This window comes from Scyliorhinus torazame, chromosome 21 (assembly GCF_047496885.1).
Source record: "Scyliorhinus torazame isolate Kashiwa2021f chromosome 21, sScyTor2.1, whole genome shotgun sequence".
NCBI lineage: Eukaryota > Metazoa > Chordata > Chondrichthyes > Carcharhiniformes > Scyliorhinidae > Scyliorhinus > Scyliorhinus torazame.
In genome coordinates this window covers 83,892,812-83,918,883 of record NC_092727.1, presented here as the reverse complement: position 1 = coordinate 83,918,883, position 26,072 = coordinate 83,892,812, and the positions used below count along the sequence as shown (strand labels likewise).

Sequence of the window (26,072 nt, the reverse complement as noted above, 5' to 3'; positions counted from 1 at the left end):
TTGTGTTCCTTCATATCAATCGATGAGGCCAATTCTTTTTGTTTGTTTCTGGCATCTTGGGTTAATTTGTCAAGTGCCAGTAACATTCGTTGATGTGCTGCATATTTTCATTTGAATAAAAAAATAAAACCAATTGTTTAGAAGAATATTTTCTTGAAACTGAAGACATAAATTCAAGAATGCATTAATTTAACAAATAAATTGCAAATCAAAACGTTGTGAGTTTAAAATTTAAGAATGCATTGATTCAACAAATAAATGGAAAATCAAAGAACGTTGTGAGTTTAAAATTTAAGAAATGCATTGATTCAACAAATAAATTGCAAGTTACATTCTATGTTTAAAATTTATATCCTATTTTAGATGATAAAGTTACATTTTGAGTTTTGATTCCATCCTCCTATCCCTTATTTATGGCTCCATTTCTCCTGTGAGTTACTGGTGCATGTAAAGGAAACAGCTGGCTTTTGTAACCTGTAATTTGCAGTCCAAAATACTGACTGGGATGAAATGGCTGATAACCTGACGACAATATGATGGAATCAGAACACCCAAGACATTAGACTGCAGCTTTTAGAATGCAACTTCACCCATCCGTTTAAGAAACAAAATTGGTGAATGGTGGGCTAGTAAAGCTGATGGTGAATGAGCTATTGGAAATGGGATAAATATGAATGGAAAACAATGAGATCTTAACCTTCATGTGCCTTCAGTAATGCTTTGAGACTGAAACTTTGGTATAAAGCAAAGCTGCCATTTTTTAAAAAAATGTTCCAATGAAGGGCCAATTTAATGTGGCCAATCTACCTACCCTGCACATCTTTGGGTTGTGGGGGTGAGACCCACGCAGACACTGAGAAAATGTGCAAACTCCACACGGACTGTGACCCGGGGCTGGGATCAAACCCGGATCCTCGGTGTCATAATATACACATCAGTATATGATGGTGCAGAGACACACACTGACTGACACACTGCAAGACCAATCAACACACACAACACAGCAGCCAATCACCAGTTAGGGCACGGTCACTATAAAGACAGAGGGCACTAGTTTTCCCGCTCATTCGGAATGCAGCCTCTGAGACAGACAGAGCCCGCAGTCAGTAGCACAAACATCCACCATGTGCTAGCAGTATAGGCTGGTCAGGTTAGGCATAGGTCTTCAGTCAATCTAACAGTGTCGACCCACAGTGCAAGTATGTTTAACAGCTCTTAGTTAAATAAAATAGAGTTGTACTATTACAAGTGTTGGTAGCCTGTCTATGTTACTGCTAAGGTAAACGCAGTCTCCACAGAACCAGAGTACCCAACACATCACTCGGCACCGTGAGCCTGCAGTGCTAACCACCGTGCCCCCCCCTTTCTTATATTATTAACAACTTAACCTCTTCAGTACTTTGTTTTCAAACTGACTTGTAAAATTTGTCTGACGTTTATCGCAAAGATGTGCCCCTGTGCAGATAATGAACATGAATTTTAAAATGTCTCAGGACCTTTGTCAAGTTTCAATGAACTACATTTTGATGTGTTTGAAATACATCTTGGAGTCTGGTGGGCAGTACAACTTCATAATCAATGTTTGTGCGGGTAGTAATATCTCACATTACCCTGGGCCAAGCCCAAAACCAGCAAGTTTATGCCACCATCAAGTGCCCCTAGCCACCCATTGCAAGCTTCATTGCAAAAGGCTGCATCTGTTTATTTTTGAAAAAACAATTTGCAAGCTGCTTGCTCACAGCATGTCACCCTAAAGAATTAATTTTATTCCCTGTTTTCAATGTAGAACAAAGCCAATAAAAGACTGTTCTGTTGAATCTTCACAGAGTCTGAAAAAGCCGAACATAATTGCCTCCTTAATATTTTCTCCCTTTACAAATTTGCTTTGTGAAACTACTGAAGCACAAGTTAAAGGAACAGACAGAACATTTTTATTTTGCCTTTTCTTAAACTATCTTCCATTAGCCGAAATTGTCAAGTTCAAATTCTGGCAAAGCAGTGCATGTCTCTGGACACTTTGGGGAATACTAAATTATTGATTTTGTTTTATCCATTTTCATGTTCTCTCCTGATTTCCCATCTAGTCGCACTCTGAACTAGGCATTGCAGAGCATACCGTTTAAAAATAATGTGTGAGTATTATATTTTAGCCATTTTTCAACTACTTGATGTGGGTGACTCCCGTCTCCTATGCATTGAAACTTACATCCTTATTTTCCACTGTATTTGGGTTAGTGCAATTCAAGTCTTATAAATACATCCTTAGTTCGAATGCCATAAACCTATTGCATTTTCCTGTTGCACCAGCATAGCATTTGACACAGGCTAAACTACTGCTCAGATTTATTTACAAATAAGATGATACCTGTGAACTTTACTTTACATCAATGAGACAATACTTAGGTGAGACAGCCAGATTTGATACGCAAGGGGTTAAGGCATCATTTTTCAGCAAATCTTTTGCCATGTAATCGTTCCGTTGCAATGCACTGCCTGGGACTACGTGGAAGCAGACTCAACAGTAACTGCTGTCATGAAACACGTTGCTGTTATCTGCGAGAGTTCCAAACTTGGAACAAACGATTTGTGAGGGTGGAAAATTTGGCTTTGGTATGAGGAGACATATGAAACCCCAGTGAGAGTCAGCAGCCCAGAATACTGCTGTCTCTATGCAGATTCCTACCTGTTGCTGGACATCTCGCAGCCAATTATGTTTTATTAAATTTGTTTTACTGTTCTTGCTGGGCACATTCATGACACTTCAAAAGAAATTTAATGAATACTTAGAATAAAATCATAGAATGGTTACAGCACAGAAGGAGGGCATATTTGGCCTATTGAGTCCCTGCCGGTTCTCTGTAAAAACAATTAAGCTTGTCGCACTCCCTGGCCTTCTTCCCCAGAAACCTGTAAACTTCTTTCTCCTTCGGGTGATTATCCAATTCCCTTTGCTGTGATTGAATTTACCCCAGCCAATGTGTTCAAGACCGTAAACTGTTCATGGCGTAAAAAAACCTTTTTCCTCCGGTCATCTTGTCAATCACTAAATCTGCGGACCCTGCTTCTCAATCCTTCATGAATACCTGAAAATGAACAGTTAGAAGGGTTATCGGCAAAGAGCAGGGTGGTGGGACTAATTGGTGGATTTTTCAAAGATCCGGCTCAGCCTGATGGCCCGAATGGCATTCTCCTGTACTACAATATTGCGTCAAACAGCTGGGATTCTGTTTCATTCATACAAAACCCTTTTCAGTTTGGGACAGAAAGGAAAGTTCATTCTGAAGACAACTGAAAATGTTCCTGTTTTATACAGCGTGATTCCTTTGAAGACAGCACTGTCAATCATCTGTGATCAAATTAGAACATTTGTGAAACTGATTCCATGGAATACTAATGGGAAGTTAAATAGACACTCTGGATTTCAAGCATTTAAATACATCAGTTTGCATGTTGATTGAAGCACTTTTATCTTGATAATTTCCTGTTGAACAAAATTTCTAATTCAGGCAGATAAAAGCCTGATGGTTTCCATTGTGAAAGAATTCTCCATGTTAAACCCCTGCAGATATCAACGCATTCTTATTTTGAAGCTCCACTAACTGGCGGAAGAGTTATTTTTCTACTTTTCACCCAGTGCTGTTACCAAGGAATTCCAGGCTTAATGCATAAGGAGTGAGGCAGTGCTGGACTCACCATGCATTCTGCTGAAAGCATTTTTCGACATTCAACCAAGGCTTGAATACATTTTAGTGGGAATAGTGTCAAGGGAACAGGAGGTGAGTCTCATGGATGTGATGGGAGACAAATTGGAGAAAGCTCAGGGTTTGGTGGAAAGATGTTAAATAGCAACTGCAGAGAATGCATGGCCTCAGCCTTCGTCGCAACAAAGGCATTGAGCTCCATGAACGTTTTGAAGGGTCAGGGGAGAAAAGTTTATGGAGCTGGTTGATGGAAAAAATAATCTGGAGCATATCTTTACTCTCCAGAGTGCGAGCTACAATAACATGATGTCAAACAGCCAGGCCTCAGTCACTTGGCTGAACCAGCAGTTTGCCAGATGCCCTCGAGTCTCTGTCCTTCGGACTTGAGGGAGCAAAGTTGTGGGTTACACCCAAGAATGACAAGGCGTGGAAGATTTTCTTGGGGACAACGCTATCTAGGTTGAAATAAAGGAGAAGCTCATCAGATAATTGGTTGCAGAAGTATCATGTCAAATGGAGCCAGTAAGGAGTTTGAAAGTGCTTTAATGTAATTTGGGTTTGGAGGAGTCTTTCCTGAAGGGGTGCAGTAGGAATTGGGATTTGGAAATGAGAGATACAAGGCATTGGTCAGAGGTGGCATTGTTAGTGATCAAGACTGAGGAAAGAGATTGAGAAGCTAAGGGAGATAGCAAATTCAAGGGAATGGATGGGAGAGGAGGTATGTTGTTCAAATTAGCAATGGTACTGAAGTAGCAGGGAGAGATCTAGATGTGACTTGGTGATAGAGACCACTATGGACTGCAGCAGTTCAAGAAAGTCGCTCAGCACTTTTTCTAGGGCAATTAGGGATGAGAAACAAATGCTGGCCTAGCCAGCAATGCCCATAGCCCATGAAAGAACAAAAATATAAGCAGGCAAGGAGGCCTCAGTAAGAGTAAAGGTGTCTCAACCCATGAACCATGTTTCTATCAAACCTGTGGTGTCAGCGGACTCATCCACTAGAATGTCATGAGTAACAGGAGACTTATTTGTGAGTGAACAGTTATTCAGGAGGGAAACACAGGCTGGTAATTGTTGATCTACTGTCAGGGTCCAAGGGGGCAGTCATGAATTGGGTTCATGGGATTGGACAGGATTTGGTTATGTTATGGGCGAGGCGTTTTCAGAACCCCAAAATGTATCATGTAGTTCAACCAACCTCTCCTTTTAATGTATTTGTTGCTTTTCCTAGCCCACAGCTTTTTCCCTAGGTGTGGGATTACAATTATGGACACATGGGTTTTTAAACACTATTTATTCCATGAACTCAACTTAACATCTTAAATAAACATTGGATCTCTTAACACCCCTTACTTCAAAGATCACTCAGAAAATATTGCAACAGTAAATAATTCCTTAAAATGTTCCTTCAAACGTCCAAGAGACTTAATACCTTTAAACAAAATCACATCAGGTTAAAGGCTTCACTATTATAAGTTTAAATCACCCAAATGATCCAGAGATAGTCTTTTATGGCAGAGATCCAGCTCACTGCAAAACACAGACACACACCCAGCTCTTCACCTCCAAACTGCAAAACTAAACTGCAAAATGGCTGACCTGACCTCAGCTCCACCCATTGTCTGACATCACTGTTTTAAAAAGGTACATTGCTTAAACATCCATGTCTTAAAGGTACTCTTACATGACACCTCTCCCCCCCCCAAAGAAAAAAACAACCCATCAACTTCAAGATGGTTTCATTTTTCACTTTTGCACCATCCACTAAGAAATGTACACAGTAAATATACTTTTTTGTTTTTAAAAAAAAACAACACATGCAAACAGGTATAATAATATAGTCCAATTTTCTTTGTTCTTCTTCCTCCAACCGAAATCTTTCTCGATTGACAGTCTCTTTGAACAAAGCCTCTGCACGATCCATCCATTCCTCTACTCCTCTGCAATTCTCTTTAGAATCAGATACTTTAGTTCAATCTGACCACAGAGCCCCTTGCAATTCTCCAATACAGGAGCATTGGTGATCACAGCTTCCAGGCAGTCAAATGCCTGTTGAAAGTCCGCTGTCCATTGAAATCTTTTAGGTTTCTTTAGCAAGTCCATCAGTGGAGTAATCACGCCACAAACTTTTGCACAAAGGTTCGATCAAATTCATTCATGTTAAGAGATCGCATTAATTCCATTTGTCTTGAAGGTATCGGAAACTCCGCAAGGAAAGTGATTCGGGCTTCTCCAAATTCACTTCCGGCTAGGTTCATCACCAAACCCGCCACCTGAAGTCGATCGAAGAACTCTAAACAATGTTTTAAATGTTCTTTCCATGTCTGGAAGTTGAAAATAAAAGCAGATTGTCCCACTTTCTCAATGCAATCCTTCAATGGTGGGACAGGATAAGAGTCCATTCTTGTAACTGCATTCGCATTTTGATAGTCCACACACAACCGTTGGGTACCGTCTGGTTTAGGTACCATCACTATGGGTGAGCTCCATTGGCTGCAACCCACTTCAATTATGCCATTTTTAAGCACACTCTCAATCTCCCTGTTAACCAGTGCCAATTTTAAAGGGTTAAGTCTATATGGATGTTGTTTGATAGGAACAGCATTTCCCACATCTACATCATGGAAAGCCATTTTAGTACTTCCCAATTTACCTCTACAAACTTGCCCATCTGATATCAACAACTCTTTCAGGTCAGTTTGTTTTTCCTCTGGAAGGTAACTTAACAATTCATCCCAATTTTTAAGAACATCCTCATTTTCCAATTTAATTTGAGGTATGTCAAATTCACAGTCATCTGGATTTGGTTCGTCACTTTGAGTTAGAATCATTAAAACCTCCTTTTTATCTCCTTCCCTTTCAAAGTATCTTTTAAGCATATTCACATGACACAGTCGGTGAGTATTCCTTCTATCTGGTGTTTTTACCACATAATTCTCCTCACCTAATTTCCTTTCAATCTGATACGGTCCACAAAACCTAGCTTTTAAAGGCTCCCCTACCACTGGTAACAACACTAAAACTTTATCCCAACTGGCAAAACTACGAACTTTGGATTTCCTGTCCGCTACCCATTTCATAACATTTTGTGCAACTTTCAAATGTTGTCTAGCCAATTCACCTCTATTTAATCGTTCCCTAAAATTTGACACATAATCCAATAGTGTAATTTCCGATTTCTCACCCACCAATTTTTCCTTAATCAATTTAAGTGGTCCTCTTACCTCATGACCAAAAATTAGTTCAAAAGGACTAAATTTGGTAGACTCATTAGGTGCATCCCTAATTGCAAACAATACGAATGGGATTCCTTTATCCCAATCCTCTGGATAATCTTGACAATACACCCTCAACATTGTCTTTAATGTCTGATGCCACCTTTCTAATGCTCCCTGCGATTCTGGATGCTACACAGTTGATTTAAATTGTTTTATTCCTAAGCTATCCATAACTTCTTTGAATAACTTTGAAGTAAAATTTGTTCCTTGATCCGATTGAATTTCTGTGGGTAGTCCATATCTAGTAAAGAATTTAAGTAACTCCTCCACAATCCTGTTAGCTGTAATACTACGTACTGGAATGGCCTCTGGAAACCTAGTGGACACATCCATTACAGTCAAAAAATATTGATTCCCACTTTTTGTTTTAGGAAGCAGTCCTACACAATCGATTAGGTCCCTTGTAAAAGGTTCCTCAAATGCTGGAATGGGTATTAAGGGCGCTGGTTTTAGCACTGCTTGTGGTTTCCCTATCACTTGATATGTGTGACCTGATTGACAAAATTTAACCACATCTTTATGTAGTCCAGACCAATAAAAATGTTTCTGGATTTTAGCTTGAGTTTTCCTTATTCCCAAATGACCTCCCACTGGTACCTCATGTGCAACTCGCAACACCTCCTTTCTATACCCTAACGGCAATACTACTTGATGAACTTCTGCCCACTTTCATCCGCCTGCATATGTGCAGGTCTCCATTTTCTCATCAAGACATAATTTTTACGGTAATAACACTCTGGTATACTCTCAGGTTCCTCTTCCATATATGCTTTCTGATATACCTGTTTTATTTCTACATCTTTCTGTTGTAACTCCACCAATTTTCCTGAACTAAAAATATCCGCCTCATCGTCCACCTATTCTTGTTCTTTTTCAACCATCTGATCAAAAATCGTTTCTGATAATTGCACTTCAACTTCATCTTCACTCTTTGATTTCTCCTCTTGTCTTAACCTGTGACTTTGCGACCTTGTTACTACACAGTCCGGAAAAATCCCAGGATATTCGTCCTTCAGCACTTCAGTTGACTGATTTTCCAATGGCTTATCAACCACAGTAGGCATCACTCCCACCTGTGATCCAGCTATATCATTGCCCAAGATAAACTGTATTCCTGGACAAGATAGTTTATCTATTACTCCTACTACCACTTCACCACTCTTCACTGGACTTTCAAACCTTACCTTGAATAATGGAACGCTACTCCTCTCACCCTGAATTCCACATATCACCACCTTTTCTGGCAACATTCTTCCCAAACTACATAATTCCTCATCTCTTACCATTAAAGATTGACTAGCCCCTGTATCTCTTAAAATTGTGACTTCTGTACCTGCTCCTCCTGATACACGAGTAAACTTTACCCACACAAGTAAATTCTTTGAAGACATCTGGCACCTTCTTAACAATTACTTCTTGAACAGGCTGTACAATCATTTGCACCTCCTTCGCTTCCCTTGGGCCTTCCTTTCCCACTCTAACAAACCCCGCTGCCTTATCCTGTTTTACCACATCAGCCTTCCCAGTGCTTTTCTTCAACCACCAACACTGTGACTTTACATGGCCTAGTTTATTACAGTGAAAACATTCAAAACTTTTCATTTCTTTTCCACCCTCCTGGATTTCTTTTTTAATCTGAGGTACACTCTCCTTATTATCTCCCATCAGATCACTTTTACCTTTACCACTTGAGTATTTCTCATGTCCCCAGTTTCTATTCCTCACAGCCTGAAAATGATGTCGGAAACCAAGCTTTGATTTATGAACTAATTCATAATCATCTGCCATTTCTGCTGCTAACCTCGCAGTTTTACCCCTCTGTTCTTCCACATAAGTTTTCACTACATCAGGAATTGAATTTGTAAACTCCTCCAAAAGTATAATTTCTCTGAGAGCTTCATACGTTTGGTCAATTTTCAAAGCTCTTATCCACCTATCAAAATTACTCTGTTTGAGCCTTTCAAACTCCATGTATGTTTGACCAAATTCTTTCCTTAAATTTCTAAACCTTTGTCTGTAAGCTTCAGGCACTAGCTCATATGCACTTAAGATGGATTTCTTCACCTCCTCATACGTTCCAGATACCTCCTCCGGTAGTGATGCAAACACTTCACTAGCTCTACCTACCAGCTTTGTTTGAATCAGTAACACCCACATGTCCTGTGGCCATTTCATTTGTTTAGCTACCTTCTCAAATGAAATGAAAAAAGCTTCCACTTCCTTCTCATCAAACCTTGGCAATGCTTGGACATATTTAAATAGATCCCCACCAAGCCTTCGACTATGATGCTCTTTCTCACTATCATCCAACTGTACGTTTCCCTTTACGTCTGCCAATTTTAACTGATTGTCATGTTTCATGGCCATTTTCTGAAGTTCAAACTCCCTCTCTTTATCTTTTTCCCTGATCTGTATCTCCCTTTTTCTTTTTGTTCTACTAGGGCTATTCTTTATTTTCTCCTTTCTTCTCTCTCCTTTTCTTTTTCCTTTCTCTCTCTTTCTCTTTCTTTTTCCTCTCTCTTTCTCTTTTTCCTCTCTCTCATTCTCTTATTCAAGCCGCTTTAATTCTTTCTCATATTCCATTTATTTAATTTGCAACTGAATTTTTGTCATTTCCAATGAGTCAAACTCGATCTCAGGCAACTTGAAATGCTTAACCACCACCATAATTACCTCATCTTTTCACATTTTGTCAGGTAATGTTAATTGCAATGTTCTTGCCAAATCTAACAGTCTGCTTTTCGTTTCTGTCCGTAAAGTACTACGTGTGACCTTCTCCACCCCCAAAAACTTCTCTGCCTCTGAAAGAGCCATTGTTCACAACACTCTCCCCACTTAAATTAAAATACCACACCGGAAAAGCAGCAATCCTTCACTGTCTTTAAGTTCACAAAAGCCAATCCAATAGATAGACTTTTATCCCGGACGAGCCCCCAATTTTTATTGGCGAGGCGTTTTCAGAACCCCAAGATGTATCATGGAGTTCAACCAACCTCTCCCTTTAATGTATTTGTTGCTTTTCCTAGCCCACGGCTTTTTCCCTAGGTGTGGGATTACAATTATGGACACGTGGGTTTTTAAACACTGTTTATTCCATAAACTCAACTTAACATCTTAAATAAACATTGGATCTCTTAACACCCCTTACTTCAAAGATCACTCAGAAAATATTGCAACAGTAAATAATTCCTTAAAATGTTCCTTCAAACTTCCAAGAGACTTAACACCTTTAAACAAAATCACATCAGGTTAAAGGCTTCACTATTATAAGTTTAAATCACCCAAATGATCCAGAGATAGTCTTTCATGGCAGAGATCCAGCTCACTGCAAAACACAGACACACACCCAGCTCTTTACCTCCAAACTGCAAAACTAAACTGCAAAATGGCTGACCTGACCTCGGCTCCACCCATTGTCTGACATCACTGTTTTCATAAAGGTACATTGCTTAAACATCCATGTCTTAAAGGTACTCTTACATGACAGTTAGGTTTGCACATAGAGCAGGTAGCTTAAGAAAAGAAGAGGATGAGACATTTGCATTTAAGCTATGGCTTCAAATCCTGTATTCTCTAGATCTCGACTTCCTGATCTTAGCAACTGCAAGAAGGTGGATTACTTTAAAAACTATCAAGAGTCTGGAGGTTCAGTCAGCCCTCCGGCTTCACAATGTAGATATTCTCCTAGAAGATGTCAACAGAGCTGCATTTATAAAGGCCATAAATCAGATTATCTCAGTGTTGTCAGTGATAGAAAGGTGCAGAATAATCTTGTGATAGGAAGAATGCAGGTATATGGAGTCAGGCCAGATATCAACCATGATCTCATTGTATAGCGGGACAGGCTTGAGGGGCTGAATGGCATGTTTCTGTCCCTATTTTTCTATGTTTCCGATGCTCCTATAAGGTAGAGAAAAGCGATTTCTATCTATCTGAATCAAGGAGGTTTTATCTTTGGTAAATGTCATCCAATGTCTAAGTAAGGATGGCAGGTAATCCACACAACATGCGAACTGCAGGTGATCAAGAATCTACTGTTGAGCAACGCTTACCTTCACTTCGAACTTGGAATATAAGGTTTTTGTATATCCTACTTTAGGAATATGATTAGTTGCTTCTCTTTTATCTCTTCTCTTTTAGGTATCGTGTGGTCTTTCTGGTCCACTCTCTGTAATGAAACATTTGATTCTTTTATAGATCTGGAGAGGTACCATAGCTCGGCTTCGCTACAAACGTGTCAGAGCTGTACACATTATCATAAACCACTACAGAAGGTACAAAGTGAAGTCTTATATCCGGGAGGTACGCAGGCGCTTCCAGAATGTTGGCAGCATGAAGGATTATGGGAAACACGTGAAATGGCCGACTCCACCCAAGGTCCTGCGTAAACTTGAGGACACATTGCAGTCTGTTTTTCAAAGGTAAATGAGCATCAATGTCAGCACAATTTGATAATCATGTACTGTCACTTCAAATTCTTGCCATATGTATCTTCTGCTTATGTTCTAGTTTTGGATTTTCCCCCTGCCCTTTCCCTCATGTTGGTAGCTCGATTCAGTTTTGATATGTAGATCAACCACTTATAGTGGCCAACAACTACTGCTTTCATTTTCAACATGTACATAGTATTGTGCTCTGGCTTAACAAGTTATCCCTGAATCAATCACTTATTGCACAGAATACATAAGATGCCAACCATGTTCTGACATCAGCTCAAGATGACATCTGTTTCCAAGTTTAATGCCATCCTTACCAGTTCTATGTTTACATGCTGGACTATTTGGTCAAATTTCTTTCAGGTTAAATTACAATTTACAATACTTCCGGTGGCAGCTAAGAGGGAGTAGGTCACACATTTGGTAGCTCCCGTTTCGGTCGGACTTTTGGACCTTTTCCCCCGACTTTTTTGCGCTTTTGAGCGCGGAACTGGAAAGCAATAGCACTCAGGCGCTGAACCCATACAGAGTTGTATTGACTTAAGAAGCCGGAGGGACCGTGTGGCACAATCAATTACTCACGAGTAGAGAAGTGATGAAGTCAATCGAGGCTTTATTAAGCAAGACTTGTTCCCCAGCAGCTCAGTTACAGAATGCAGCTGCTGGGAGAACCCGGGCTCTTATACTCCGCCTTACAGGGTGGAGCCAGCAGACGGCAGATCCAATCAGGACCCAGTGTCTGTCTACCAATAGCCTCTCGGCATCACAGGTACCGTACTACCCCTACTACATACCACCACAGACCGTAAACAGCAGAAGAAGTGGTCAAGCAAGGGCACGGTGGAGGATGTGAGAGAGACCAATATGGCCGATGTCCAGAGCAAGGCGCCGACAGCCCAGCCTACAATGGAGCAGCTGCTACAGGCCACGCAGGAGGACTTTTTAGCTCTGAAGCGTGATAATTTGGAGCCGCTCCAGAAGTTGATGGACCGATTGGAAAAAATGCTGGATGATCAGGCTGAGAAGCTCCAGCAGCTGGAGAAGATGGTGGAGGAGCAGGCCGACTTTCAAACAGTGGCGGACATGGAGATTCGGAGGTTGAGGGATCAGCAAAAAATGCTCCTGGAAAGGCTGGAGAACCTGGACAACAGATCTCTTCGGCAGAACGTGAGAATCGTTGGCCTCCCGGAGGGGGCTGAGGGGCTGGATGCTGCCGCGTATGTGGAGGGTACGTTTCAGAAGCTGCTGGGGAACGAGGTGTTCCTGCGCCCGCCGGTGGTGGACAGGGCACACAGAGTGCAGGTGAGGCAGCCGCGACGAGGAGGTCCCGCACGAGTGATGGTGGTCTGGTTCCACAGGTACCTGGGTAAGGAACGGGTTCTGCAATGGGCCAAGAGCACACAAAGCTATACTTGGGACAGTAGCACCCTGCGTGTTTCCCAACACCTGAGTACTGAGGTGGCCAGGAGGAGGGGAGGGTACAGGCAGGTGAAGGAGATTTTGTATCAGAACAAGGTGAAATTCGGGCTGCTTTTTCCGCTTGACTGTGGGTTACGTATGAGAGTCAGCACCACTATTTCGAGGAACCCGAGGAGGCGATGGACTTTGCTAAGAAGCAAGGGCTGGCCCTGAGCTGAGGACTCTTGGATTCATGGTAGAACTTTTAAGTCTCGTTGTGAGAGATGCCTGCATGCTTGGGTCCATTCTTTTCGTTTTTGCGACCTTTTTAGGTTGATGTATTTTGGTTGTGATGTGTTTTTCTTGTTCTTTTTCGTGGTTTCCTGGAATGTTTCCTTTTTGGATTTCTGGGGCGAAATTCTCCCCAAACGGCGCGATGTCCGCCGACTGGTGCCCAAAACAGCGCCAATCAGACGGGCATCGCGCCGCCCCAAAGGTGCGGAATGCTCCGCATCTTTGGGGGCTGAGCCCCAACATTGAGGGGCTAGGCCGACGCCGGAGGGATTTCCACCCCGCCAGCTGGCGGAAACGGCCTTTGTTGCCCCGCCAGCTGGCGCGGAAATGACATATCAGGGCGGCGCATGCACGGGAGCGTCAGCGGCCGCTGACAGTTTCCCGCGCATGCGCAGTGGAGGGAGTCTCTTCCACCTCCGCCATGGTGGAGACCGTGGCGGAGGCGGAAGGGAAAGAGTGCCCCCACGGCACAGGCCCGCCCGCGGATCGGTGGGCCCTGATCGCGGGCCAGGCCACCGTGGGGGCACCCCCCGGGGCCAGATCGCCCCGCGCCCCCCCCAAGGACCCCGGAGCCCGCCCACGCCGCCTTGTCCCGCCGGTAAGAAAGGTACTTTAATTTACGCCGGCGGGACAGGCAATTTATCGGCGGGACTTCGGCCCATCCGGGCCGGAGAATCGAGCGGGTGGCCCGCCAACCGGCGCGGCCCGATTCCCGCCCCCGCCGAATATCCGGTACCGGAGACTTCGGCAACCGGTGGGGGCGGGATTCACGGTAGCTCCCGGCGATTCTCCAACCCGGCGGGGGGTCTGAGAATGACTCCCCTTGTTTGGTTGGAGTTTTGGTATGGGGAAAATATAAAAAAGAAAATAGTTAAAAAGGTGCAGTTACAATGGGGGGTTTGGGGGGAATTTTTTGCAATCTTTTTCTGTGTTTGGAGGGGAAGGGCTGAGAGTCCCTGGTACCTCTTATCTCTAGTTGTTTGATTTAAATTGCGCTATTGTTGGGGATGTTTCTAACTTGTATAGAGTTTTTGTTTAAGCAGGACTGGTTTAGCGAAGTGGTATGGATGAGCCAGGGGAGGGGAGCCAGGGAACTATGGGTGAGAGACGCGTTGCGCCGAAGCTGCTGGGAGCTACCACGCTAGCTGGGTGGGCTAGTCAACGGAAGCCAGGTGTGGCGTGTTCATATAGTTAGATTAGAGCAGGGGTTAGGTGGTAGGATGGTGTTGCTAGTGGGGGGGAGGGGGGGCAGTTGATCTGCTGGCGAGGATGGAAATTGGACATGGCAACAGTGAGGAGGTCATGGGTGGAGCCGGCCAGGAGGCGGGCCAGAGGATGTGCGACACATGGCTGGGGTGCTGGCCAAAGAAAGCGGATGGCTGATCGGCAAATGGGGGGTGTGAAGTGCCCCCCAACCAGGCTGATCACCTGGAATGTTAGAGGGCTAAACGGGCCAGTGAAGAGGGCGCGTGTGTTCACGCATTTGCGGGTTCTGAAGGCGGAAGTAGTCATGTTGCAGGAGACCACCTGAAAGTGGCATACCAGGTTAGGCTAAGGAAGGGCTGGGTTAGTCAGGTCTTTCATTCGGGGCTTGGCACTAAGACTAGGGGGGTTGCGATTCTGATTAATAAAAGGGTTCAGTTTGAGGCGGAGTGTACAGTTGCGGATGGGGGCGGCAGCTTTGTTATGGTTGGGGTAAGCTAGAAGGGGTGAGAGTAGTCTTGGTTAGTGTGTATGCCCCTAATTGGGACGATATGGATTTTATCAGGAGGTTGCTAGGGAAGATCCCTGACTTGGACTCGCGCAAACTGATCATGGGTGGGGACTTTAACACATTCCTGGACCGGTGCCTGGATTGGTCGTGTTCAAAAACGGGCAGGTTGCCAGCGATGGTAAAGGAACTGAGAGGGTTCATGGAGCAAATGGAAGTCCGTGGAGATTGAGCCGGCCGTCGGCGAGGGAGTTTTCGTACTACTCCCACGTACACAAGGTGTATTCCCAAATTGATTTCTTTGTCATGAGTAAGGACTTGATGGCAGGGATGGTGGGGGCCGAATATTCGGCAATTACCATATCGGACCATGCTCTGCACTGGGTAGATCTACAGATTTGTAAGGATAGCTTTCAGCGCCCACATGGAGGCTGGAAGTTGGATTGCTAGCGGACGAGGCGGTGTGCGAGAAGCTGAGGAAGTGGATGCAGAATTACCTGCAGGTAAATGATCAAAGAATCATAGAATCATAGAATTTACAGTGCAGAAGGAGGCCATTCGGCCCATTGAGTCTGCACGGGCTCTTGGAAAGAGCCCCCTACCAAGGTCCACACCTCCACCCTATCCCCATAACCCAGTAACCCCACCCAACACTAAGGGTAATTTTGGACACTAAGGGCAATTTAGCATGGCCAATCCACCTAACCCGCATATCTTTGGAATATGGGAAGAAACCGGAGCACCCGGAGGAAACCCACGCACACACTGGGAAGATGTGCAGACTCCCCACAGACAGTGACCCAAGCCGGGAATCGAACCTGGGACCCTGGAGCTGTGAAGCACTTGTGCTATCCACAATGCTATCGTGCTGCCCAATACCGGAGAAGTCTCAGCAGCGGTGCTCTGGAAGGCACTGAAGGCAGTGGTGAGAGGGGAGCTGATCTCAATCCGGACTCATAGGGACAGGACAGATAGGGCAGAGACGGACCGACAGAATAAGGACATTTTACGGACGAACAGGAGCTACGCGGGGTCCCCGAGACCAGAGTTACTCAGGAAACGACAGAGGCTGCAGACGAGTTTGGGGTGCTGACTACAGGCCAGGCCGTAGAGCAGCTTAGAAAGGCAAAAGGCGCGATACATGAGCATGGAGAGAAGGCCAGCAGAATGCTCGCGCAACAACTAAGGAAGAGAGAAGCAGCTGGGGAGATAGGAAGGATAGCGGATGGGGAGGGAAATCTGGTGGGGGACCCGGCAGGGCTGAACAAGGTGTTTAGGGACTTTTATAGTCAGCTGTACACTTCAGAACCCCCCAGGGGACTGGAGGAGATGAGGCGATTCATGGACGGACAGACCTTCGCAAGAGTGGGTAGGGGGGTGGTAGACGGACTGGGGGCCCTGGTCAGGATCGAAGAGGTATGCAGTCGGTAAAGCCCCGGGGCCGGATGGGTTTCCGGTGGAGTTTTATAAAAGGTTTGCCGAGATAGTGGGGCCAGTGTTGGTCAGGGTTTTTAACGAGGCAAGAGACAGAGGGGTTCTACCCCCGACGATGTCGTAGGCCACTATTTTGCTTATTCTGAAACAGGATAAAGACCCAGAGGCTTGTGGGTCTTACAGGCCGATACCTTTGATCAACGTAGATGCTAAGATACTGGCCAAGGTCTTGGCGACTAGAATTGAGGCCTGTGTACCGGACGTAATTGTGGAGGACCAAACCAGGTTCGTAAAGGGAAGGCAACTGGTGGCCAATCTAAGAAGGCTGCTTAATGTGATTATGATGCCCCGGAGAGCAGGGAGGCAGAGATAGTGGTAGCTATGGATGCGGAAAAGGCTTTTGACTGGGTCGAGTGGGAGGTGCTGGGATGGTTTGGGTTCGGGGAGGGGTTTCATTGACTGAGTTAGGCTGTTATATCAGGCCCCAGAGGCTAGTGTAAGGACGAACAGGACAACATCAGATTACTTCAGACTGCACCGCGGGATTAGACAGGGTTGCCCTCTCTCCCCACTGCTGTTCGTGCTGGCCATAGAGCCCTTGGCAATTGCTCTGAGAGCTTCAAGGGACTGGAAAGGACTGGTCCGGGGGGGGGATGGAATATAAAGTCTCGTTATATGCAGATGACCTGCTGTTATACGTATCGGACCCAATGGCGGGGATGGACGGTATCATGGAAACCCGAAGGGAATTTGGCCGGTTCTCAGGATATAAATTGATCATGGCTAAGAGCGTGTTGTTCATAATTCAGGCAAGGGGGCAGGAGAGTAGGCTGAAGGGGTTGCCGTTCAGGCTGGTTGGAGAAAGCTTCAGATACTTGGGTATACAGGTGGCACGGGACTGGGGCAAGTTGCATAAGCTCAACCTGTCCCGACTGGTGGAATGAGTGAGGGAGGAGGTTCGGAGTTGGGATGCGCTCCCGCTGTCACTAGCGGGTGGGTGCAGACTGTTAAGATTGACAATTATCCCGAGATTCTTGTTCATATTTCAGTGTCTCCCCATTTTCATCCCGAGGTCCTTCTTTAAGATGCTGAATAAAATTATCCTGGGATTTGTCTGGGCGGGGAAGTCCCCGCGAGTGAGGAAGGTGATGCTGGAAAGGAACAGAGGGGAAGGGGGGCTCGCGTTGCCGAACTTCAGCAACTACTACTGGGCGGCCAACATAGTGATGATAAGGAAATGGATGGTGGGTATGGGTTTGGTTTGGGAGCGGATGGAGGCTGCTTCGTGCAGGGGCACCAGTTTGGCAGCCCTGGTTACGGCGCCTCTGCCGCTCCCGCCGGCACGGTACTCCACCAGACCTATAGTGGTAGCGGCTCTTCGGATCTGGGGCCAGTGGAGGAGGCATATCGGGGAAGTGAGAGCATCGGTGTGGACCCCAATCTGCGGCAATCACCGATTTGCCCCGGGGAACATTGATGGTGGGTATCGACTGTGGCAGAGGGTGGGGATTGCGAGGGTGGGTGATCTGTTCTTGGAATGGAGAGTAATGCCATCAGGAATCTTAAACTCCTGGCAGGTCACCCATGACAGTAAGGTCTGAGAGAAGGAACCACACAAAGCACAATCCAAAACAAGTCCTCAGTGGCGGCTCAGGCAGACGATATTGATATGGTATCAATGGCGGTGATGGTGGATGAAGGCCAATGGAGGAGCGAGATCTACAGTCATCGAGCTACCCTCAGTCAAGAACCGTGCAACTGCTGATGTGCAATGGCATACCCACGTTAAATCTGTCACTAATGCTAATGCTTAAAGAAAGATGCATAGTATGGGATCAGAGGTTTTTTTTAAATAAACATGAGCACAAATGCAAATAAGTAATGTGAAAGCTATTTAAACCAGTGGTTAAACTATAGTTAGAATATTATATTTGCTGTTAGGCAGATTACTGCTTTTGCTTACGCTTTTTGTAATACAGGTATTAAGATGACAATGTGCAATATCTAGCGCGTGACAAAAAGCTCGATTATAGAGCAGATAATCTGAGTCCTGTTGCTTGCTCCCAGGAGATGCACTTTTTTATGACAGGATTTGACCATGTAAAGTAACTTGGACTATTGTAAAGTATGGATATGTGTCATTTAAGCAACAAAGCTAATTCTTCATTAGCAACAAGACTCTAATGAAGAAAGAACTACAGATATTGATCTTTCCCTTCCACCAACCCAAATTCCTTTCTAAAAGATTTTCAGTTTGGCAACTAGGCCCTACTAAACATTCTTAGGAATGGTGATAGGCCATTTTGTCCCTCAAGCCTGTTCTGCCATTCAGTTAGATCATGGCTGGTCTGCAATTAAATCCACATACCTGTCTTGGCACCAAATCCCTTAATACATTTTGTGCAGAGCTCAATCAAACACTTGATCTTGTATCAGCTGCCATTTGCAGAAGACAGTTCCAAAATTCAACTACACTTTGTGTTTTCTAATTTCACTGGAAAGTTGTCAGGCAGAAAGGCCTGACTATAATCTTTTGGCCTTGTCTCCTCAGACTCCCTGACTAGTGAAAATATTTCTCTCTATCTACTTTATCTACTTTATAGGTTTAAGGTGAGAGGGGAGAGATTCAGAAGGGCCCAGAGGGGCAATTTCTTCACTCAGAGGGTATTGAGTGTCTGGAATGGGCTGCCAGAGATAGTAGCAGAAGCGGGTACAATTGTGTCTTTCAAAAAGCATTTAGATGGTTACATGGGTAAGATGGGTATAGAGGGTTATGGGCCAAGTGCGGGCAACTGGGACTAGCTTAATGGTAAAAAACTGGGCGGCATGGACTGGTTGGGCCGAAGGGCCTGTTTCCATGCTGTAAACTTCTATGAATCTATGATTCTATGATCTGTTCCCCTTAATATCTTGTAAACTTTAATCAAATCACCCTTAACTGTCTAAATTTCAGGAAATGTATCCTTGTTTGTTTAATCCCTCCTCATAACCTAACCCTTGGAGTCCAGGTTGTTCTAATTCCCATTGGGCTTGATTAATCAAAGCCGATTTGGATTGCGCAGCAAGCAGCTGGAAGAATTGCAGGACAAGATTTCATGTTTTAAGACTTTTACGGTAACCAACATGATTTGACAGACTACTAATACAAATGAGAAAAGATTACTTCACCATTAGCTAACTAACACAACCAAACACTACACTCCCAGCAGAAAAGTAGTTTTGAAGATTTAGTTCTCAGCTCCTCCAGGCTTTTTTGGGGGGCTTTTCCACAGTTTCCATTATCCCTGCCAGGCCTTGGCGAATCTTCCAGTGTCTTTTAAGCATGGTTCCACTCAGCCTTCTGAGTATCCCCAAACCAACTTCCAGCAGCAAAGTGACTCCGGCAACTCTTTATTTTCTTAAATCTCCCCAAGCTTTTTAAAAAATTCATTCATGAGTTGTGGGTTGCGCTGGCGCGACCGGTATTTATTGGACATCCCTAATTGCCCTCGGGAAGGTGGTGGTATGCTGCCTTGTTGAACCGCTGCAGTCACTGTGGTTTAGGTACGCCCACAGTGCTGCTCAGGAGAGAGTTCCAGGATTTTGACCCAGCGACAGTGAAGAAATGACAATATATCTCCATGGATGGTGTGTGTCTGTGACTACGCTTCTCACTTCATTGGCTGTAAAATGGTTTGCGACCTTGATGTAAGCTCTAGAATTGCTGGACTTTCTTTACATTCAAGCTAAATTTGCTTTTGTTCCAACCCTGTTGATAGGTGGAGAGCATATCAGCTGATTAAGAGTATCCCACCTGCCGACTTGCCACAGATCAAAGCAAAGGTTGCAGCTGTGGAGAATCTCAAGGGTCAGAGGGTCGATCTGGGCCTACAGAGAACCTGGGAGGGCAATTATCTGGCAACAGTAAGTAATAAAGAATCTGTATTAGAAAAATCACAATATTCATTGATTTGTTGTGTTGTAGGTGTAACATAAGCGGCTTCCTTGTGGTGCAATTGACAAAGGAAGGTTTTAGACGTGGAGATAACTTCAACACGTTTATTAAACTATTTACACTTCTATTACTCGGGCTCAACACTACTGCTAATCCTACTATAGCTACCCAGACTGACTAACCAGTTGCTGCAATCCATGTGGTGGGTGTAATATTGAATCAACCCTGTGTTTGTACTCACTGACTGTCTCCACTGGAAAGAGGCAGATCATGTGTGTGGTGTCCTTTATATATGTGGGTTGGTGTGATGTCCCCCTGTGGTCGTGTCACCTCCGTGTGTATCGTGAATGTCCATTGGTCGTGTCCTATCTACCTGATCTATTGGTTGAGTGTGTGTGTGATGTCACTGGTGCTCCCTCTAGTGTCTAGCTAGCCTACATGCATTTACATTGATGCACATCACCACAATCATTACCATGTTGATGACTTCCTTGTTTATTCTGTACTGACTGTCCTCTAATGTTTTCAAATCTTTACATTTCCAGTTAATGTTTACAATCATTTTTGTTAATCCAAACATAAGATTGAGTGCCGTAAACTGGTATTGTCTCTTACAATAATCTCTGATGATGGTTAAAGGGATCCATTGCAATATGAGTTGAACCTTGCTATTGTAAACAACTGTGCAGTCATTACAACTTTTAAGCAACCATAAAAAGATGCAGAGTGAGGAGCAATAGAAAACTCTGTATCACTCTTGAATAAATTCTCATACTCCAGAATAATTAATTGAATAACATAGCCAATCTAGTAATTTGAGGCTAGTAATTTGAGGTGGATTAAGAAATCACAAAGCACTTTAACTTGAACATTGAAAAGAACAAGCATCAAATTTGAGCAGTGAATTTAGGGAACTAGTCACTTCACTTCTCAAATCAAACAAACACTTTTGTCACCATTTATCTACAGGTGACAAGAGAATAATATCCCATATCAGGGAGGGAGAAGTATTTCCAACTCCTACATTAACTCACGGTGCAATAGATTTCACACTAGATAAGATGATTTATTGGCTCCAATTCTATATAAGTATGAATTGTAGGACTTTTTATTAAACCATTTGCTGTGTTTGCTCTTGAAAGGTCTCTTCTGCTCTCCGATTGTTCCAGGATACGGTTGACCTTGAATCTCCATGCATGGGCTGAGCAAGAGTTCATTTCAGAGTGTAGATTTCAGGCTTCTGCTATTTGTTAGAGAGCATCACGTACGCCACTAAGTGCAAATCCTATTACTGAAAATATACTCATTTATAAAACATGCCAATATACCCCAATAGCAGCTTAAACAGAATAATGCTGAAAAGATACTAAAATGCAGCCTGCTGTAACCATGTTCATCGTTCCACTCAAATTACATGGTTATATTCAAATTATGCAAAGGAGTCAAAATCACTGTTTGTAGAAATCCAGTGTAAATAACTCGTCCTGCTCCAATTCCAAACCTCTCAAAATGGAGAATTGAGTTCATGTTGAGAGCAATTTAGTCCAAAATAACATCCCGGTTGTCACTGCCTTTCAGGATCAATTTGACTTAACCTTGGCTAGTACTGCAGATGCAAGAGACAAATCCTGCCAGTCCACTTAGATTCCTTAAACGTCCTCCTGCATCCTCATGAGGTATATGCCAGATTTTTACGTACTGACTCTTGAGGGTTGTGGTAGCAATTTCACACCCAAATCAATATCATGTTGGAGTTTGTTTACTCTAGTTCAAGAATTTTTTGAACTAAGCAATGTGATTGAGTTATGATTATTTTTTCCAAATTCTGTTTCATAAATAATGGGCTGGATTCTCCGTAGCCCAACGCCAAAATTGTGTTCGGCGATTGGGCGGAGTATGGACTTTTGCACCAAAATCGGTGCCGGCGCTGGTTTGACGCCACTCCGCCATGCCCTGCCCCCTCCAAACTGCTGTCATCGTGATATGCATCGCGCGCCGTTGGCGCGTCATCGGTCGGCCCATCCCCGATGCTCCGCCGGCATGGAACACGCGTGGTATCAACCGTGCGGAACCTGGCGTGACGGATGCGGACTATGTCCAGCGCCGCCACTCTCAGCCGGGATCTGAGCCCATGGCCGGGGGGCTGGGGCTTCTGCAAGGTCTGGTGGGGGGTGGTGGCCACCGGGGGGGCTTTGGGGTTGCAGTTGGCGGGTTGGGGTCGCGCACTGCCGACACCATGTTGTATGGTGCGACCGGTGCAGGTCACCAGCTGTGTGCATGTGCGGCCCGCTCCGGGCCATTCTCTGGCTGTTTTGGCGCGATCCATGGGCATTTCACCAGACACCGATGCTAGCCCCTCACCGGTAGCAGAATTGGTGAGGGGTTCCCGCTGATTTGCCGGTCGTGAAACACCATGGGTCCTACTCTGGTGTCGGCACGTAGCCGCTGAAACGGAGAATCCAGCCCAATGTCTTTGACTTATCTGAAAAAAAAGTATTTTTATGTATTGTAGTGGGGCCTCCAACAGCAGGTGGGCACCGAGCAGAGGGGAAGACTGGTCGGCCCCTGTGGACCTTTCCTTGCACGGCGCAATAGCTTTGTCAAGAAGAGGGGCAGGACCAGATGCCATGAGGTGAGGGAGAAAATGGCTAGGACTAGTCAAGAACGTAGTGGCAGTTTGACAGAAGCCAAGATCGTGCATAGGGTAGCTTTTAACCTCTGAGAGTGGCTAAAGAACCAGGATGGAGAATTGGAGACCTCGTCAGTCTGACTGGCAAAATCCCTGTGTTTGAGAAACCTCATGGAGAGAGAGGAGAGCATGACTGCATCAAGGAGTTGGAGCAGCAATTTCAGACTTGTGACTCATTGTGTGAAGGAGGCAAGGCCAAGAATAGGGCAGAGATCTGGAACATCAAACATGAATATTCACTGTAAATATTTGTGCCTTGCTATAACTTCTTTCATAATAGCTTCTAACATTTTCCCTACGATAGATGTGGGTCCCTCCCTGCAAGGAGCAATGTCTTTAATTAGCTGAGGGGTGGAACCAGATGCCATGAGGCAAGGGAGAAAACAGCAAGGTTTAGTCCAGGACTGGTAAGTGGCAGTGTGGGAGGAGCCAAGGCCATGAATAGGGCAGCTCGAAGCCTTTGAGGGTGGCTAAAGAGCCAGGATGGTGAATTGAAGACCTAGTTAGTCCAATTGGTAGCACCCCCGAGTCTGAGAAACCTCATGGGGAGAGAGAGAGAGGTGAGCAAGACTGCAAAAATGAGCTGGAACACCAATTCGGGACTACAGAGTCACTGCGCCAAGATGTTGCAGCCACTAAAAGGGCAGAGATCTGGAGGATTGGCCATGAATATTCACTGTAAATAGTTTGTTCCTTGAAGTTAAGCTTGTCTTTGAGAGTTTAAACAAATTTTGTTTAAGATCCTTTGTGTAGTCCGTGCACATGTGCCTCCCATTAAAATAGGATCACAGAATTGTTACAACACAGGAGAAGGTCATTTCACCCAATGTTTGCATGCCACTTCTCTGCAATTGCAACGCACCTAGTTTCACTTTTCTACCTTTTTTCCCCAGCCTAGCAAATCCTTTCTCTTCAGGTAATCATCCAATTAATTTTTGGTGGCCAGAAAGAAGCTGCCATTACCATAAAGATGAAGATGTTTTGCTTTGTTCAGGGCCCAACGATTTAACCCCGAGACTAGGAGCAGACCCAAAATATAGAGGTTTCCCAGCTCTGGTCCTTTTCAGCTCATACAGCACAATGTGCAATAGGCAACATTGCAATTATAAATCTACGCAAATATCAGTCGAAGATCTGCTTTTCTGAATAGCTTCAAGGAATGACTGCTTATCAGCAAAAGAGGAATCATTCATCTTGGGAGGGTACCGGGTTGCTGACGCCTGGAATTAGGCTCTTGGAGGAGGGTTAGGGTTCGGGTAAGCCTGGGAGAATTTGCAACAAACCTTGGATTCCAGTGGCATACGGGGCAAAGTCATTCCTCTGGTCATTGCTTGGCATGTGCTGAACACTAAAACGATCAAAATGAGCTTATATTAGTGCTTAAGGGTCATGGAGCTGAAATGTTAACTCTGTTTCTCTCCATAGATGCTACTTTAGCTTCTGGGTATTTCCAGCAATTTCTGTTTTTATTTCAGACTTCCAGTATGTACCAATTACATCCAAATTTGACTTGAAGGACCAACACCATCTTAACTTGTACAGATTGGTTGTTGCTGATATTTACACATCATAACGTATTTTTAAAAAAGCCTAAGTGCTACTTGTATAAGCTGTGAAATCATGGAGGGTGCAGTGGTAAAGTGTGGCCTGGAATTGCTAATGCCAGTGCCTCAACGGGGATTTGACTCTGTTTAAGAAAGTAAGAAATGGAATTCCAATAGCACCTTTCATGATCTGAGGAAGTCCCAATGTGCTTCACTGCCGATTGTTCCGATCCCAGTTGATGTTCTAACTGTTCAGGAAGATCCCAGAACTGAATCCTGGCTCAAAATATCATAACTTTTACTTTTTACAGACAGAGTCCCTTTTAAGCATATAAGATGACTGTGGTAAGACACAGTCCTCTCTGAACCCAAGTGAATGTCTGGATTTCTCCTCAAAATATCGCAAGATGATTATTATACCATGAGCCACTTTGTTTCCCTGAACTCCGGATTCCATAAAAATGATTTCAAATTCTGCTTTCAAAAATCATGCTTTCAAATCTTCTTTTAAATTATACTTTCCCTTAGCGGTTTATCTCAAAACCAGATCAAGTTTTCCAAATGACATTATCAAACAAAACTTCCACTCCACTTTTTTAAAATAAATTTAGAATACCCAATTCATTTTTTTTCCAATTAAGGGGCAATTTAGCGTGGCCAATCCATCTAGCTTGCACATTTTTGGGTTGTGGGGGCAAAACCCACACAAACATGGGGAGAATGTGCAAACTCCACATGGACAGTAACCCAGAGCAGGATCGAACCTGGGATCTCGGCGCCATGAGGCCGCAGTGCTAACCCACTGCGCCACCGTGCTTTTAACAGGGAATCCAGTCCAGGATTTCTTTGCCTTGACTACTGTACACATTGCTCAGTCACTTGTTTCACAGTTGAATGCTGTTGTCCCACTTTAAATCTGGTTACTGCAATTATCTCTAACTCAGAACACTTTGTTTACTCTTCCTTGAATTCTTCTGAACAGTACCTTGGTCTCTGTTCACTTAGTTTCAAACTTCATGGACACTTCTCTTTATTTCTTTAGTTTCCTTAACTAGCTGCTCTTCAGATCTTTGCACTTTATTTATTAACCATTAATCCATGGTATAGCTTTTCTTCCAGCAACGCTGACAGCGATGTTCCCTCTCGCATTCTAAACCAACTGCTTCTACTAGAGCTGAGAGAAATTCCTCCTCTTTCACTACCCATCTCCAACTGCAATCAAATTAGCTAAACTAGAATGTAAAAGCTTCTTCACCTTACAAGGTCCCAGTTGCTAAGCAACTTGCACATGCTTGTGCCTTTTAGTTATTCTTCACACTGTAGCCCCTCTAAGCACAATTGAAACACAGATAGAACTTAACCAACTCCCACACATACAAACACCTTCGTCCAGCATGCATCTAACTATAGGTTTTACTCTTCCAGGCACAGTAACATTAAATTAAATCCACTTAAAACTATATGTTATTTTCCAATTTTTAACAGTGCAAATATAAATCCCTTAAAATTATCTCTATTTCCTGAACATAATGAATTGCTTTGGAAAATGTCATCACGGATATAAAAAAGAAAAATACAGCAGCCAATTTTTGCAGGCCAAACCACACAAACAGGACTGAAACAAATGGTCAGTCAGAGTGTTGATTGGTCAGT

General features: G+C 44.1%; 1 protein-coding gene across 2 annotated transcripts in view; it reads left to right on the top strand.

Annotated features, from left to right (window-relative positions):
* Nucleotides 1-26,072, top strand: part of LOC140398380 (unconventional myosin-Id-like) — a 913,794-nt gene that overhangs the window by 513,805 nt on the left and 373,917 nt on the right. For both annotated transcript variants that reach the window (XM_072487000.1, XM_072487001.1), the window contains exons 17-18: nucleotides 11,177-11,400; nucleotides 20,011-20,155. In XM_072487000.1, coding sequence (XP_072343101.1) covers nucleotides 11,177-11,400; nucleotides 20,011-20,155 — 369 coding nt within the window. The remainder of the gene's footprint in view (nucleotides 1-11,176; nucleotides 11,401-20,010; nucleotides 20,156-26,072) is intronic.